The sequence below is a fragment of the Colobus angolensis genome, unplaced genomic scaffold (assembly GCF_000951035.1).
Source record: "Colobus angolensis palliatus isolate OR3802 unplaced genomic scaffold, Cang.pa_1.0 Scaffold379, whole genome shotgun sequence".
NCBI lineage: Eukaryota > Metazoa > Chordata > Mammalia > Primates > Cercopithecidae > Colobus > Colobus angolensis.
In genome coordinates this window covers 784330-803169 of record NW_012117143.1, presented here as the reverse complement: position 1 = coordinate 803169, position 18840 = coordinate 784330, and the positions used below count along the sequence as shown (strand labels likewise).

Sequence of the window (18840 nt, the reverse complement as noted above, 5' to 3'; positions counted from 1 at the left end):
TCTCGATCTCCTGACCTCGTGATCCGCCCGTCTCGGCCTCCCAAAGTGCTGGGATTACAGGCTTGAGCCACCGCGCCCGGCCTACCTTGCCTATTTTAATTCTCCGGCCACCAGGTGTTTAAAAAGTATTTTTTAAAGCACTGCTAATGTTATCTGAAAATCAGTGCTATGTAACTTTTACCATAGTCTCATTTCTTCTTAATGGTCCTTTGATTGATCTCTTTCTAACTTTGACAAATTCCTACAATAGCCATTCCAAATTCGGAATCTGGTTCCCATCTGTTTTCCATCTTTTCCTCTCTTCAATGGATGTTATCTCTTTGTTTACTGCAAAGACTGGTAAATTCAGTCATACAGCAAATTAACACCATCTATTAATGTTTGTGTTATATGGTATACAGGAGAAGCTTTAAGAACTTTTTACTCTAAAGCAGCAATAAGATGTGTTTATAAATAACACTATTTCTTACGGAAAATCTATTCTCAACTTAGTGGTGGGAAATCCTTGCCTACCCTGATGTACTCACGAGGTTCTTTCTGGCACTGAATTAAATTTAATGTTTTCTTATCTTTCCTCGACTTCCAAATTTTATGTGCAATCCAAGCATATTAGTCCATTCTCATGCTGCTATGAAGAAATACCCAAGACTGGGTAATTTATAAAGGAAAGAGGTTTAATTGACTCACAGTTCACTTGGCTGGGGAGGCCTGAGGAAACTTACAATCATGGTAAAGAAAGCACCTCTTCACAGGGTGGCAGGAGAGAGAATGAGTGCCAAGTGAAGGGGGAAACCCCTTATAGACCATTAGATCTCATGAGTATTCACTCACTATCACAACAACAGTATGGGGGAAACCATCCCCATAATTCAGTTATCTCCCACCTGGTCCCGCCTTTGACACATGGGCCCAGCCAACCATATCATTCTGCCCCAGGCCCCTCCCAAGTCTCATGTCCTCACATTTCAAAACACAATCATGCCTTCCCAAAAGTCTTCCAAAGTCTTAACTCATTCCAGGATTAACCGAAAAGTCCAACTCTAAAGTTTCATCTGAGACAAAGCAAGTCCCTTCTGCCTCTGAGCCTGTAAAGTCAAAAGTAAGTTAGTTACTTCCTAGATATAGTGGGAGTATGGGCATTGGGTGAATACGCCCATTCCAAATTGGAGAAATTGGCCAAAATGGGCTACAGGCCCCATGCAAGTCTGAAATCCAATAGGGTAGTCATTAAACCTTAAAGTTCCGAAATGACCTCCTTTGACTCCACATCTCACATCCAGGTCTTGCTGATGCAAGAGATAGGCTCCCACAGCGTTGGGTAGCTCTGCCCCTGTGGCTTTGCAGGGTACAACCCCCACTAACTGACTGCTTTCATGGCTGGCATTGAGTGCCTGCGGTTTTTCCAGTGCAAACCGTGGATGGATCTACCATTCTGGGGTCTGGAGGACAGTGACCCTCTTCTCATAGCTCTGCTAGGCAGTGCCCCAGTAGGGACTCTGGGGGGGGGGCTCTGACCCCACATTTCCCTTCCACACTGCCCTAGCAGAGGTTCTTCGTGAGGGCTCTGCCCCTGTAGCACACCTCTACCTGGACATCCAGGAGTTTCCATACATCCTTTGAAATCTAGGCAGCGGTTCCCAAACCTCAGTTCTTCTCTTCTGTACACCCACAGGACCAACATCATGTAGAAGCTGCCAAGGCTTGGGGCTTGCACCTTCTGAAGCAAAAGCCTGAGCTGTACCTTGGCCCCATTTAGCCACGGCTGAAGCAGCTGGGACACAGGGCACCAAGTCTGTAGGCTGCACACAGCATAGGGGCCCTGGACCCAGCCCAGAAAACAAATTTTCCCTCCTAGGCTTCCAGGCCTGTGATGGGAGGGGCTTCTGTGAAGGTCTCTGACATGCCCTGGAGAAATTTTCCCCATTGTCTTGGTGATGAGCATTTGGCTCCTCCTTACTTGTGCAGTGGATTTGAATTTCTACCCAGAAAACAGATTTTTCTTTTCTACTGCATTGTCAGGCTGCAAATTTTCTGAACTTTTGTGCTCTGACACCTCTTGAATGCTTTGCTGCTTAGAAATTTCTTTCACCAGGTACCCTAAATCACCTCTCTGAAGCTCAAAGTTACACAGATCTCTAGGGCAGCGGCAAAAAGCCACCAGTTTCTTTGCTAAAGTGTAGCAAGAATGACCTTTACTCCAGTTCCCAACAAGTTCCTCATCTCCATCTGAGACCACCTCAGCCTGGACTTCATTGTCATTCAACAAGTCTCTAGGAAGTTCCAGACTTTCCCACATTTTCCTGTCTTCTAAACCCTCCAAAGTGTTCCAGCCTCTGCCTGTTACCCAGTTCCAAAGTCACATCCACATTTTCAGGTATCTTTATAGCAGCCCCTGACTGTCTGTGGTACCAATTTACTGTATTAGTGTGTTCACATACTGCTGTGAAGAAATACCCGAGATTGGGTAATTTATAAAGAAAAGAGGTTTGACTCACAGTTCTGTATTGCTAGGGAGGCCTCAGGAGGCTTACAATCATGGTGTGAGGCACCTCTTCACAGGATGGCAGAAGAGAGAATGAGTGCTGAGCAAAGAGGGGAAGCCCCTTATAAAACCATCAGATCTTATGAGAACTCACTCACTAACCAAAGAACAGTATGGGGGAAACCGTCCTCTCCACCTGGTTCCACCTTGACACTTGGGGATTATTATAATTCAAGGTGAGATTTGGGTGGGGGCAGAGCCAAACCATATCACTAAGCAACCATGTTAATTAACATTTAGGGTTAGTGTATTCACTTCTTCCTTTTTCATTGATTATATGGTTTTCCTTTTTCATTATAATTTTCCCCTTTGTAGTATCTTCTTAATTTTTAAAGCCACCTGAGATCATTTTTGGATAGAAGGAATGATATTTGTATATTTCAGCACATAATTAGGTTCCTCAAGGCCTTTTATAGAACAAAGTTGGGTATATAACTTGATATTAACACATTTAAATAATTAAGTAGCAGTATGATATAAAACCGAAGTGGTAGTGTGACATAGTGGAAAGAGAACAGACTTTGAAATCAAACAGTTTTATCAATTGTATTACATTGGGATGAAATTACCTGCCATTCTTACACTATTAGGGAAGTTATAGATTATGATTTAAAATGTTTAGTAAAACATGTTTTCCACCAGTATGTACTTAATAGATAATTATTTTTGTACAAGCAAAAAATGGTGAGCCCCAGAAAAGATACACTGTTAAAATGCTATAGTAATTCACAGGAAAGGGGATCAGAGATGGCTTTGTGAGGAGAAAATAGCATTTGAATTAGGAACTTAGAGTAGGATTTGGGTTTTCTTTGCGTTTTTTTTTTTAATTATTTTTTTGTGGCTACATAGTAGGTATATGTATTTATGGGTTCCAGGAGATATTTTGATACAGGCATGCAATGCTTACATAAGCACATCTTGTAAGCATTTATCCTTTGTGTTACAAACAGTCCAATTATGCTATTTTAGTTGTTTTTAAATGTACAATTAAATTATTGACTATAGTCACCCTGTTGTGCTATCACATATTAGGTCTTATTCATTCTTTCTAATTTTTTGGTACAGATTAACTATCCTCACCTCCTGCCCACCCCCTCGCTGCCTTTCCCAGCCTCTAGTAACCATCCTTCTACTTTGTAACTCCATTAGTTAAGTTGTTCTGAATTTTAGATCTCACAAATAAGTGAGAACATGAGATGTTTGCCTTTCTGTGCCTGGCTTATTTCACATAGCATATGACCTCCCGTTCCACCCATGTTGTTGCAAATAACAATTTTTTTATGGATAAAGAGTACTCCATCATGTATAAATTACCACATTTTCTTTATTCATTCATGTGTTGATGTACACTTAGGTTGCTTCCAAATCTTGGCTATTATAAACAGTGCTGTGATAAACATGGGAGTGCAGATATTTCTCCAGTATACTGATTTCCTTTCTTTTGGGTATATACCCAGCAGGATTGTGGGATCATGTGGCAACTCCAGTTTTATTTGATTTTTTGGAAGAGATAGGTATCTAGTTTCATTCTTCTGCATATGGATATCCAATTTTCCTAGTGCCATTTATTGAATAGACATTTTTCCCCAGTGTATGTTCTTGACACCTTTGCCAAAAATGAGTTCACTGTAGGTGTGTGGATTTGTTTCTGGGTTGTCTGTTCTGTTCCAATGGTCTATGTGTGTGTGTGTGTTTATGCCAGTACCTTGGTATTTGGTTACTATAGCTCTGTAGTATAATTTGAAGTCAGGTAACATGATTCTTTCAGTTTTCTTCTTTTTGCTTCAGATATCTTTGGCTATTCTGTGTCTTTCGTGGTTTCATGTATATTTTAGGATTGTTTTTTCTATTTCTGTGAAGAATGTCATTGGTATTTTGATAGGGATTACATTGAATCTGTAGATTGGTTTGGGTGGTATGGACATTTTAACAATATTGATTCTTCTAACCCATGAACATGGAATATCTTTCCATTTTGTCATCTCTTCTTCAGTTTCGTTCATCGGTGTTTTATAGTTTTCATTATAGAGATCTTGTTTGGTTAATTCCTAAGTATTTACTTTTATTTATGGTTATTGTAAATGGGATTACATTTTTTGATTTTTTTTCAGATTGTTCTCTGTGGCCTGTAGAAATGCTACTGATTTTTCAAGGTTGATTTTGTATCCTGCCACTTTACTAAGTTTATCCTTGTGGAGCCTTTAGGTTTTTCTTCCTTTGCAATTTAGATGCCCTTTAGTTCTTTCTCTTGTCTGATTGCTCTAGCTAGGACTTCCTGTACTACAATGAATAACAGGGTGAAAGTGGGCATCTTTGTCTTGTTCCAGATCTTAGAGGAAAGGCTTTCAGTTTTTCCCCATCCAGTATATTACTTGCTGTGGGTTTATTGTGTATGGCTTTTATTATGTTGAGGTATGTTCCTTCTATACGCAGTTTTTTGACGGTTTTTATCATGAAGGGATATTGAATTTTATCAAATACTTTTTCAGCATCACTTGAAATGATCATGTGGTTTTTGTGCTTCATTCTGTTGATGTGATGTATCACATTGATTGATTTATATACGTTGAACCAGCCTTGCATTCCTGGGATAAATCCCACTTGGTCATAATGAATGATCTTTTCAATCTGTTGTTGAATTCAGTATTTTTTTTCAGGATTTTTTGCATCGATATTCATCAGATATTGACCTCTAGTTTTCTTTTTTTGATGTTTCTTTGTCTGGTTTTGGTGTCAGGGCCTCATAGAAGGAGTTTGGAAGTATTCCCTCCTTGTCTTTTCTCAAAATAGTTTGAGTAGGATTGGTATTAATTCCTTAAGTGTTTGGTAGAATTCAGCAGTAAAGCCATTGGATCCTGGGCTTTTCTTTATTGGAAGACTTTTTATTATGGCTTCAATCTTATTATTGGTCTGTTCAGATTTTGGGTTTCTTCATGGTTCAATCTTGGTAGGTTGTATGTGTCTAGGAATTTGTCCATTTCCTCTAGATTTTTCAATTTATTGGCATATAGTTGCTCATAGTAGCCACTAATGATCCTTTGAATTTCTGTAGTATTAGTTGTAATGTCCCTTTTTAAAATCTCTGTTTTATTTGGAACTTCTCTTTTTCTTGATGTGGTTAAAGGTTTGTCAGTCTTAATTTTTCTTTTTTTTTGTTTTTTGTTTTAATTTTTAATTTTTTTTCAATTTTGTTTAATTTTTCAAAAAATCAACTTTTGGATTCTCCATTTCAGTTTCATTTATTTCTTTTATATTGATTTCATTTTAGTTTCATTTATTTCTGCTCTGATGTTTATTATTTATTTTCTTTCAAATTTTGTGTTTGGTTTGCTCTTGCTTTTCTAGTTCTTTAACATTAATTGCTAGATTATTTGAAGTTTTTCTTCTTTTTTGATGTAGGCACTTATAGCTATAAATTTTCCTCTTAGTACTGCCTTTATTGTATCCCATAGCTTTTGGTGTGTTTTTTCCATTATCATTTGTTTCAAGAAATGTGTTTCAGTTTCCTTCCTAATTTCTTTGTTGAGCCACTGATCGTTCAGGAGGATATTGTTTAATTTCCATGTATTTGTATGGTTTGTAAAATTCCTTTTGTCCTTGATTTGTAGTTTTATTTCATTGTGGTCAGAAAAGATGCTTGATATTATTTCAATTTTTTTAATGTTTTAGGACTTGTTTTGTGACCTAACATAGGGTCTATCCTTGAGAATTATCTGTGTGTTGAAGAAAAGAATGTGTATTCTGCAGCTGTTGGATGAAAAGTTCTGTCAATATCTATTGGTCCTTTTGGTTTATAGTGCAGATTAAGTCCAGTGTTTCTTTGTTGATTTTGTTTCTAGAAGATCTGTCCAGTGCTGAAAGTGGAGTGTTGAAATCACCAGCTATTATTGTATTGGGGCCCATCTCTCTCTTTAGCTCTAATAATATTTGCTTTATATATCTGAGTGCTCCAGTGTTGGGTGTATATGTATTTAAAATTGTTATATCCTCTTGCTGAACTGACCCCTTTATCTTTATATAGTGACCTTCTTTGTTTCTTCTTACAGTTCTTGTCTTGAAATCTATTTTGTCTGATATTAATATAGCTACTTCTGCTCTTTTTTGGTTTCCTTTGGCATGGAATATCTTTTTTTTTCCCTTTATTTTCAGTCTGTGTATGTCTTCATAGGTGAAATGTGTTTCTTGTAGGCAACAGATCATTGGGTCTTATTTCTTAATCCATTCAGCCATTCTATAAAGACAATAGCATTTGAACATGCAGAGATGAAGAAGAAACTGGGATGCCTTGAGTAAAAGTTTGGAGGTAATGAAGTATAAACCAGTTTCATTAAAATAGAAGGTTTATAGAGGAATGTAAGATAAATTTAGTAAGTTAAGTTGGAAAAGATTGTAGTGAATTTAAAGGCTGGTTTATAATTTAGTCAGCAGACATTAAAGAATTTTTGAAGGTTTTTGAGCAGAAAGCAAAGTTTATTGCAGTAATATTAATTTCACTGCAGTGCCTAGGAAAAAACCGAAGGAAGGTAAAGACTACTAATTATTAGTAAGGATATAGAACAGCATTAACATACCACTAGTGGGAATGTAAATTGGTATAACCATTTTGGAAAACAATTTGGCATTCACTTTTAAAGTTGAAGATAATGGGCATGATGTTATGTTCTAGAAATTCTATGCCTAGATTAAACCTTGAAGACATGTCCAAAAAAAGTGTTCAAAACTCAGTTGTTTGTAATAGCAAAAGAATAAGAGAAGTAAGTTGTAGTTATACATAGCAACATGGATGCATATCAAGAGCATAGCATTTAATGAAAAAAAATCACCAAATAATAATTTGATGACATTCATATAAATTTTTTTAAATAGCCCTGTCTACAAAAAAAAATTATCCAGGTGTGTTGGCATACACCTGTAGTCTCAGCTACTCAGAAGGCTGAGGTGGGAGGATTGATTGAATCTGTTAAGTCAAGGCTGCAGGGAGCTGTGATCATGCCACTGTCTTTCAACCTGGTCACTGAAGCAAGACCCTGTCTCAAAAAAATAAATAAAAATTAAAAATAGAAATGCAATACATTATTCAGGGCTTCATATACATGTAGTAAAAGACTTTAACAAAGGAAAAGAATGACAGAATCTGTCATCATGGATATCCTCAGGAGAGGAGGGAAAAGGGGTATAATTGGAGAGAGGCATATGGTATTGGTAATGTTCAAATTCTTAATCTGCTTTTTGGTTTATTTTTCTTTTTACCTAATGTGTCATACATAAAGTTCTTTTGCATATGTGAAGTTTTCCTAAGTGAAAAAATTAGAATTTTTTCATAGCATTTCATTAAGTGTAAAGGAGAGAAAAGAGGATTCATGCCATTTAAAAAATTATCTACTTCTCTTTCTGTGTATACCTCTTTCCTCTATCCATTGTACTTCTTTCTCAGAGAAAGAAAACTCTTCTGCTTTCCAAGGTTAAAATCCTTTTTAACTGTGCGTACATTGATATACTAGGCATTTTTAAAGGTGAAAAGTAAATCAACCCTAAGTCTGTCATTCTTAACATGACATTTAGTTTCTTTTTTTTCTTTGGAGACAGTCTCACTCTGTCACCTGGCGGGAGTTCTGTAGCACTATTTTGGCTCAGTACAACCTTCACCTCCTGGGTTCAAGCAATGCTTCTGCCTCACCCTCCCAAGTAGCTGGGATTACTGGCATGCACCACCACGCCCAGCTAATTTTTTTTTTTTTTAAACTAGAGACAGGGTTTTGCTATGTTGGCCAGGCTGGTCTCGAACTCCTGACCTCAAGTGATCTGCCCACCTCAGCCTCACAAATTGCTGAGATTATAGGCATGAGCCACCATGCCCAGCCTAGTTTCATTTGTTAATAGTGTTTTTCTAGGAAAATGCCTAGATGCATAGGTATTTTAAAATAATTATAACAAGAATGAATCTAGTTTTCTAACCCCTTTTGTAAACCAGGCGTTATATCCTGCCAAATCAACATGCTGTAAGTTGCTTGATACTTGCCCTATTATTGAACATTGTTTAGAATTGATGGCTTGATATTCACTGATCATACATTTAATTTTTTGGTGAATTGTTTCCTTGGAGTAGATTGTTTTAGATAGTAATTGAATCAAAGGATATAAGCCTCTGTGTTGCTCTTGGTGCATTCAACATACTGTCTTCTAGCAGCAGGATGTGAGCTTACTAATTTCTCCACAACTGCACCAGCGCTAGGTAGATCAGTCACCCCGGTCCCATCCCCTCTTGTGGCCTTTGGGGCTGTTTTATTAATTATCTTTGTGGCATATTCCATCCTGTTGTTTGATGCATACCTTACTCTCACTGTGTTCAAACCCAGGCTTATCATCTTCCTCTCCACACCAAGCATTTGGCTTGACTTCTGTCATTTCAGTTTTTGGTTTCCTCATTTTACCTAGGTATCCAGATTCTACAGTGTTGTTTTTTTTTTTTTTTTCACTTTTCTGTTTTTCAAGATTTTTAGAGTTTTAAATCTTTGAAATATTTTTCAGATCTATCTTTGTTTCCATTCTTACCAACATTCTCTAATTTAGGCTCTCATTATCTCTTACTGGCATTATTTCAGTAATCTAACCAATCTTTATGCTTCTTGCCTTTAATGCCAGATAATGTGTTACACCCTGCTAACAAATGCCTTTTTATAAATCATTACCTCCATCATGCCCTGCTGTGCCCTTAAACTTAAGTGTCTGTTGAATTAAGTACAGTGTCCTTGACCTGACACGTAAAGTCCTTAGGCTATGCTTTTCAAACTGAGTTTCCCAACCCATTCAGTAGGTCCTAAAATCAGTTTAGTAGGTTGCTACCAAAAAATGGGAAAGGAGAAAATGTCAGACTATGTGACATCTATTTATATTTTGTGAAAGTTGTTTGTATGTGTGCATGTGTCTGTGTGTCTATGTAAAACATTCCTATCATAGGGCACTGTCAAATAAGTTTGAAAACCTTGTTATACAGGATATCCTTAATTATCTTTAGCTGTTTGTACTCTTCCAATTTTTCTTCTAGCTGGAGCAGACCACTCCTGTCACAGAATGCTGGGTGTGTCCCAGCTTTATTCAAGGTTCATTTCATTCATTTCACATGCCATCTCCTCCCAGAAGCTCTCTCTCACTGCCTCAGCTGAACCCCAAACCCGAGACACAGAAAACCTGGATATAATTTTCCTTTTTCTATACCCCATAGCATTTTGTTTTTCTTATGGCACATTTCACATCACACATTTTCCCTGTCATTTTTAATAGATTACAGATCCCTTGTAGGCATAGGCTTTATCTTGTACATCTTGTCATCCTCATTTTAGTATAATATTTTCTACTTAGAAGATACTTTTTAAAAGGTTTCTATTGAAATGTAGGACTTTATTAAAAATGAGTATACATTAAAACAATACGACTTTGTTTTAAAAAGTAATATCTCTTGTAGAAATTTTGGGAACTACTGATAAGTAAAATGAAGAAATGATAATGGCAAAAATAAATATTTGAGAGTTTGCTATGTGTATACCAGGCACTGTGTTAAGTACTTAAAGTGTATGATCTCATTTGATTATTAACAACTAACTATGAAGTTGGTAGGTATCATTATCATCCCCAGTTTTCAGTTGTAGTGGGAGAAAAATGACCCTAATCTCATTCACCTGGAGAAAACAGCTAGGGTACTGATATTTTGGTGTGGTCTTACTTTTCTATGGATATATACTTTTTCCCTCATCAATGCAGAAACTGTTAGATGGACCACTTTTTCAGTTAAACGCAAATGGTGAGCATTTCAGGACATTGATTTTTTTTTTTTAATTTTTGTTTTTGAGATGGAGTCTCACTCTGTCGCCCAGCGTGGAGTGCAGTGGCGCAATCTCAGGGCACTGCAACCTTTGCCCTTCAGGTTCAAGCCGTCTCTGTGCCTCAGCCTCTCGAGTAGCTGGGATTACAGGCATGTGCCACCACCCCCAGCTAGTTTGTGTATTTTTAGTAGAGGGTCGCCATGTTGGCCAGGCTGGTCTCGAACTCCCGACCTCAGGTGATCTGCTCACCTCTGCCTCCCAAAGTGCTGAGATTACGGACGTGAGCCACTGTGCCTGGGACATTAATTCTTATACATGGAATAATTTCAGTTTATAGGTAAATTGCCTCTGATTACTTATACTAAGAAAAAATATTTTTTAATGTACAAGTTTGGCCTGATGCGGTGGGTCACGCCTGTAATCCCAGCACCTTGGGAGGCTGAGGCAGGTGGATCGCCTGAGATCAGGAGTTCAAGACCAGCCTGGCCAACATGGTGAAACCCTGTCTCTACTAAAAATACAAAAATTAGCCAGGAGTGGTGGCAGGTACCTGTAATCCCAGCTACTTGGGAGACTGAGGCAGGAAATTTACTTGAACCCGGGAGGCGAGGTTGCAGTGAGCTGAAATCACACCACTGTATTCTAGCCTGGGAGATAAGATCGAGACTTTGTCTCAAGAAGAAGAAAAAAAAAAGTACTAGTTTGATAAAACCTGGATTTGCTTACTAGCGAGATTGTACTTTTTTTCATGTTTGTTGGTCATATGTCTATCATATTGGTTGCATTTTCTGTTTTTCCTTTACCTTTTTATTTTGTTACAGTGTTTTTTTTTCTGAGATCTTTCATCAAATCACATCTATCAATATTTTCCATTTTTCCTCTTTCTTTATGTCAATTTCAGAAGGGCTTCTTATTCAAAGATAATCATATTCATCAAGATTTCTAAAAATACTTAATGGTTTATTTTTATTCAAAAGTAAAACAGTATTATTCCATGATTATTTACTCAGTATAAAATAATTTTGATAAAAGGAAATTTTAAACAATAAAGTAAAATCTTTCATAATCCCATGTTCACACAGTTATAATTTAAAGTTTTGGTGTATGTTCTTCCAGAATTTTTTCTTTGCACACACTACAATTTTGGAATCATGCAGATATTATTTTGTAGCTCTATATCAGCATTTTTAGTGACTTAGTTTCAGTTTTTGAATTTACTATATATTTAACCTATATCCTATTGTTTGGCATTTAAATTGATGTCCAGTTTTGTGTTGTGATAAATCTACAATGAACACTTTTCGTAGATACCTTGCTACCTCATTTATCATTTGGAGATAAATTTGTAAAAGTGAGATTCTGGAACTTAAAAGTAGTATATTTCTAATTTTGACCTACTCACCTCATTACTTAAACTAGAAACTTAGATTGTAGTGTCCATCTTCTTCCTCACCTGCCGCATTCTTTCAACCTTTCATCAAATGCTACCTCCAAATTATTTCTCAAATATACTTCTCTGTATTTATACTGCTTTCACCCTAATCCAAAGCATAATCTTATTTGACCTGGGGTTATAGTAGCAATTAAAGGATCTTTCTACCTGTCTTACCTCACTCCATTTCGTTTCCACACAGCATGAAAAGGGATCCTTTACAAACACAAGTCTCATACAATCAAATCTAACCTAGCAGTCCTCCTTCACTGCTTTCTGTTTTATTCAGAATAATGTGCAGACTGTTCTTATGGCTTACAAGGTCCTCCAGGATCAGGTCTCTACTGGCTTTTCCAAAGTCATCTTGGACCATCTTCCCCCTCACTATCTTACCATACTGGCTTATTTTTTTCTTCAAATTCTCTAGGCCCTTCCTTCCTGTAAGGCCTTTAAACATACTGTTCTTTCTACCTGGAAAGCTCTGACTTCCCCTTTTTACTTAGCCAATTCCTACCCATCACACAAGGTTCAATTTAAGTGTCACCACTTTAAAGAGCTTTACTAATCTAGAAAAGAAGCACAGAATCTTTTTGGTTCAGTTCACCATGGTGTACCCAGCTCCTAGAAGTTAGATGCTCAGTGAGTATTTGTAGAGTACTACGTTGATGTTGCCACATTACTCCTTAGATAAACAGAACCATTTATATTCTCATCAAAAGTATGGCTTTGGGGTGATTTTTTTTTACACTAAATTTGTTTATTTTGGTATATGGTGCAAGATGACAGCGATTTAACCTGATTTTTCCCAGTTAGCCATTTGTCCTATAACCTACCATTATTAAAAGTATCATCCTTACTTACAATAAATTCTTATATCTCAAGTCTCTTTCTGGACTTTGTTTTATGGTACATTGTTCTGTCAACCTAGGTGCCATGATTTTATTTATTTTGCCTTATATAATTGATAGGCAAATCTTTCTTCATCAGATTAACTTTTTGTTTGCTTCCATCCTGAATTCTCCCAGATGAAGTCTTTACTATCTTTATAAGTTCCAAAGAACAACATCCTATTGGAATTTCTATTGAAATGTTAATTGAACTTACAAAGTAACCTGTAGCCTTCCTATTTACAAACCATACTTTGTGTCATTTTCAAGATTTTATAATTTTCTTAGTGTTGATCCTAATCACTTCTTAGTGTTATTCTTCTGGTTAGTTTTTCTTGCTATTGTGAGGAAATTATTTTTCTAGTTATGTCTTCTACCTGTTAATTGCTAATATAGAGAAAAGCTATATATTTTTATATTTTTTTATTTATTTTGTATTTTTAGTCATTTTTTGAATTTTTGAATTTTTAAGATAGACTAATAACAACAACTTGTCACAGAGCACTTTTAATATGTTTGTTCCAGGATAGAAATATCCTTTGAAAGCCCTGATATTGTTTGTCAGTATGTTTGGGTTAATTATAAATACTTCCTTGCTTGCGTTGTATATATTAAGATTATATAATTGAGTGAAAATGGAAATGTAGTCAACAGCATAAGATGGCCTCAGAAAATTAAGGTCAGAATTTTTGCTCTTAAACTTTTCACAAAGGAATATTATAAACCAGGATTAGCAGAATAATCAAAGTCCTAAAATGTTGTTTCTCTCTTTTCAGGAAGTGGTTCTGAAAGACGGAAGAATTGAAAGACTAAAGTTAGAGCTAGAAAGGAAAGATGCTGAAATCCAGAAGCTGAAAAATGTAATCACTCAATGGGAGGTTTGTGTCCATTTACTGTTGCTAAAGAAAATAATTCTATACATTTTCATATTTTGTTTTTCTTATATGTAAATATGTTTAATATGCAATTCATGGGAATAGTCATTCTTTTTTTTATGTTCTTAAACTCTTTGATTAATGGTTTAAAATCTGAATGATTGATTGATTATTTATTTATTTATTTATTTATTTATTTATTGTTGTTGTTGTTTTTTGAGTCTCATTCTGTCGCCCAGGCTGGAGTGCAATGGCATGATCTCAGCTCAGTGCAACCTCTGCCTTGGTTCAAGCAATTCTCCTGCCTCAGGCTCCTGAGTAGCTGGGATTACAGACATGAGCCAGCATACCTGGTTAATTTTTGTGTTTTTAGTAGAGACAGGGTTTCACCGTGTTGGCCAGTCTGGTCACGAATTCCTGGCCTCAAGAGATCTGCCCACCCCAGCTTCCTAAAGTGCTGGGATTACAGGCATGAGCCACCATGCCTGGTTGTATTTTGTTTTTTAAAAATGAACTTTATTGTGTTATAGTTTACACATAGTATAAAATGTATTTTTGTTGTTGTAAAATACATATAACCATTTAAACTGTATAATGCAGTGGGGCATTAAGTATCTTTACACAGCATTGTGTAACCATCACCACTGTCTATTTCCAGAACTTTTTCATCATCCCAGGCAGAAACTCTTACCCACCAAGAACTCCCCATTCTCATTTTCCACACCCTGGTAACCTCTAATTTCTATGAATTTGCTCATTCTAGGTACCTCATGTAAGTGGAATCATACAGTGTTTATCCTCTTATGTATGGCATATTCACTTAGCATAATGTGTTTTTTGTTTGTTTTGTGAGACAGTCTTGCTCTGCTGCCCAGGCTGGAGTGCAGTGGCACAATCTTGGCTCACCACAACCTCTGCCTCCCAGGTTCAAGCAATTTTCCTGCCTCAGCCTCCTGAGTAGCTGGAACTACAGACATGCACCACCATGTCTGGCTAATTTTTGCATTTTCAGTGGAGACGGGGTTTCACTATGTTGACCAGGCTGGTCTCAAACTCGTGACCTCGTGATCCGCTCGCCTTGGCCTCTCAAGGTGTTGGGATTACAAGTGTGAGCCACTGTGCCTGGCCTAGCATAATGTTTTTAAGTTTCATCCACATTGTAGCATGTGTCAGAATTTCATCCCTTATTATAGCTGAATAATTTTTCATTGTGTGTATATATTTTGTTTACTGGTGCATAAGTATCTGAGTCCTTGCTTTCAGTTCTTTTGGGTATGTACACACCTAAGAGTGGAATTGCTGGATTATATAATTCCACATTTAACTTTTTGAGGAACTGCCAAACTTTTCCATGGCACCCGCGTCATTTTACCTTCCCACCAGGAGTGAACAAGGGTTCCGGTTTCTCCACATTCTTTCCAGCACTTGTGATGTATACAATGTATTTTTAACTACAAATCTTACCTCTCCCCTTAGGTTTTTTTTTAAAAAAAACATTTTTTAAATCTGTTATTCATATCAAGTATCATTCTTTTTTGACTAATATGAATTCACTCAACAATTATTTATTGAGTGCCTATAATGTGCCAGATACTTTTTGCACCCTGTGTATGTGGTAGTGAAAAAAAATAAATCAAGTTCCAGCCCTGATGGTTCTTACATTTACCTCCTTCTTCTACTCGTGCCTTTAAGAATCATCCCTACTAAAACTTTTTTTGACTGCACCCACTCATTTACCTTAGCTTTTCATTTACATTTCCCTTCGATTTTGTTGTACTAGGCACAGGGAATACAAAGATGAGTTAACAAGAAGCTTATAGATTAATGGGGGAAGATAAACATGTAAATAGTTGCAGTACAGTGTAGGATATGACAGAGTGCTTCAGAAGAACAGACAGAGGAATGAATGAGTTGCTGCTATCAAAAATTGGTAAGGATCTCATAGAAAAGATGATTTTTCCAGGTAGAGAGAATTGTGGCATGGGAATATGATGGAAAGTACATTGTGGCTGACATTCAGAGAAATGGGAAACTGGAAGTTGAGATTGCAGGTATGAGTTGGGGTCAGAATTCGAAGGCATTTGGATTTTAGAGAGATTATTAGGCCAGGCACGGTGGCTCACACCTGTAATTCCAGCACTTTGGGAGGCCAGGGCGGGCGGATCACGAAGTCAGGAGATCAAGACCATCCTGGCTAACATGGTGAAACCTCGTCTCTACTAAAAATGCAAAACATTAGCCGGGCGTGGTGGTGCGCACCTGTAGTCCCAGCTACTTGGAAGGCGGAGGCAGGAGAATTGCTTGAACCTGGAAGGCGGAGGTTGCAGTGAGCTAAGATAACACCATGCACTCCAGCCTGGGTGACAGAGCAAGACTCCATCTCAATAAAATAAAATAAAATAAAATAAAATAGCATTAAAGATCTTTAGAAGGGAAGTGACATGATGATTATTAGGTACCTGGCACGTTACAGGCATTGACTAAGTAATTTTTATGTGAGTTAATATTAGTCAATTAGAATACTTGAGATGAATAATAGATTTAAAAATCGCTTTTTAAAGAAGCCTAAGGGAGGAGTTAAGATTTGTGGTTTAAAATAAAATGTATACATAACAAGTGCTGGCAAGGATGTCAAGAAATTGGAACCTGTTCACTGCTGGTAGGAATGTAAAATGATGCAGCTGCTGTGGGATGATATCGGGAAGATATTTGGGATGATAATGCATGTTGCTGAGGCTTGGAGTGAAGACAACCTGCTAAAACAATGGATAAGTATAGAGTGTAAGAGGAAGAGCCCATCTTTAACTGGTTTGGGGAATGGGAACTAATAGATTTCCTTTTGGACATGTTGCGTTTTAAATGGCTACTTTTTTTAGACACAGCGCAGCAACAGTACATGTGTATTTAATTTTATCAATTTTGTATGCTCTCTGTCGTGAAATTAAACATACTAGCAAAAATGTTATGTACTTCATATGTGCTCTTTATTATAAGCTATATGTTAGTGGTATTTTATACATTTATATTTTTATATATGCAGTTTTTAAGCAGTGCAAACAGTTGTCACAGGTAATCATGCTGATTTGCAATTTTTGCTTTGTGAGGTATTTTAGACCCTAAACCTTGAGTAAGAGGTACCTCCATGAAGACTGATCTGGACCTTGAACAAAGGCTTGAGCCAGAGATAGTTTGGTAAAATACTAACATAGGTTGAAGCCCTGAGGGTGGGAATTTCATAGTGAGTGTAGTTTCATATTCACAATGACTATTTCTATATTCATACCAAATATAGTTGTAGTTGAGTATATGTGTTTTCCCCCATTATATTTTTATGTTTCCATTTGACTGGTCTCCCTTGTTCATTTCTGAGCTTCTCAGCAGTCCTCCTACCTTTATATTTAGTATGGCGCTTACTTTGTTTTATTGTATTGACTGCAGTATTATTCAGTAAACATTATTTACTTGTCATCAGCGATTTAATGGACAGAGTAATATTTAGTAAAAGCCATCTTTATTGGACTTAAAACACTTTTTAATTTGTTTTTTAAAAAAGATTTGAATCTGGTAACTTCTATACATATCTGTGTATATGTTGAGAGGAAAAAATGATTTTTCTTATATTAATGTTTTCTTTAGGTTTTTGTTTTTCTATATATGTTAAATGCATTGTTTTCTCTAATGTATTAATGTATTAAATCTTTATAAATGATTCAGGCCTGGGCACAGTGGCCTCATGCCTGTAATCCCAGCACTTTGGGAGACCAAGGTGGGTGGATCACTTGAGGCCAGGAGTTCAAGACCAGCCTGGCCTACATGGTGAAACCCCATCTCTACTAAAAATACAAAAATCAGCCAGGCATGGTGGTGCACACCTGTAGTACCAGCTGCTAGGGAGGCTGAGGCAGGAAAATCGCTTGAACCCAGAAGGCGAAGGTTACAGTGAGCCGAGATAGCGCTACTGCACTCCAACGTGGGCGGCAGAGCAAGACTCCATCTCAAAAAAAAAAAAAAAAAGTAAATAAATAAATGATACAGAGAGTGTTATAAGATGTGTTGAATAAGGGTAGCATGGGGTAAAATTGCCTAAAATATGGATGCGAATGTGGGAACACAATCCTTCTTGTTCATAAATGTATACTTGTATCATTATGTAATGTGAGAAGAAGCCATCTGGAAAAAGAAATTGAAAAAGAGTTGAAAGATATTTGGATAAAGTACTAATTCATGCCAACCAAAAATTATAACAGTGATTATTTAGTCAGTGAAGTAACAAACGATTAGTGAATCCTCAACTGAGAGGGTATAGAACTGCCCTATAAAATTCAGTATCCACTACAAGTCTATCGCATTTTAAATTTAAAGTTTAAAAATTAATTTTTCTCAGTCACACCAGCCACATTGCTAGTGTTCTTTCAGTAGTCGCATATTGGACAGCAGCAAATACAGAGCAGATGTAGAAAGTCCTAGTATATTGCCGGACAGTACTGCTTTAGAACTGTGGCTCATTTTCCTTTTGGTTTTCATTTAAATTATTTTGAATTGTATAAGGGTTTTATCTGAGGAAGAAAAGAATATTCTTTAGGAAAATTGAGTTTTCTCCACTTTTATCCTTCTCTTGTTTAATTTTCAATCACATATAGTATTGATACATATTATTGTGCCAGGGACTTAATTTAAGTTGTAGATAGTTCCGAATACATTTTCCTCTATCCTGTTTGTTTCAAAAAATAATTATATTTTTGAACAAGCCTAGAATTCAGAGCTCTGTAAGTTGACAGTAAGTAATTATGTTATCACTTACTTTTAAAAAAACTAAATCTTTTTTCTTTGACTATTAGGCAAAATATAAGGAAGTAAAGGCAAGAAATGCACAGTTATTGAAAATGCTTCAGGAAGGTGAAAGTAAGTGGGTTTTACGTTTTTGTAATTAAAAGTTTATCTTAAATAATATCTGAAGGTACTTTTTCAAATGTGTGATTTACCAACTCAACAAAAGTGTTTGGTAGCACAATAGGGTTACTATAGTTAATAATTTGTATATTTCAAAATGCCTAGAAGATTTGAAGTGCCCTCAACACAAAGAAATGATAAATGTTTGAATTACTGGATATCCTAAATACCTGTTTGATCAGTACACTTTGTATGCCTGTATCAAAATATCACATGCACCCCATAAATATATATGATTATGGCCGGGCGCGGTGGCTCAAGCCTGTAATCCCAGCACTTTGGGAGGCCGAGACGGGCGGATCACGAGGTCGGGAGATCAAGACCATCCTGGCTA

At 36.7% G+C, this 18840-nt stretch overlaps 1 protein-coding gene across 1 annotated transcript in view; it reads left to right on the top strand.

The window, feature by feature from the left end:
• The window catches only part of GKAP1 (G kinase anchoring protein 1), a 93384-nt gene that overhangs the window by 65365 nt on the left and 9179 nt on the right, over nucleotides 1-18840 (top strand). The window contains exons 9-10 of the mRNA XM_011953968.1: nucleotides 13458-13559; nucleotides 18395-18458. Of these exons, the coding sequence (XP_011809358.1) occupies nucleotides 13458-13559; nucleotides 18395-18458 (166 nt within the window). The remainder of the gene's footprint in view (nucleotides 1-13457; nucleotides 13560-18394; nucleotides 18459-18840) is intronic.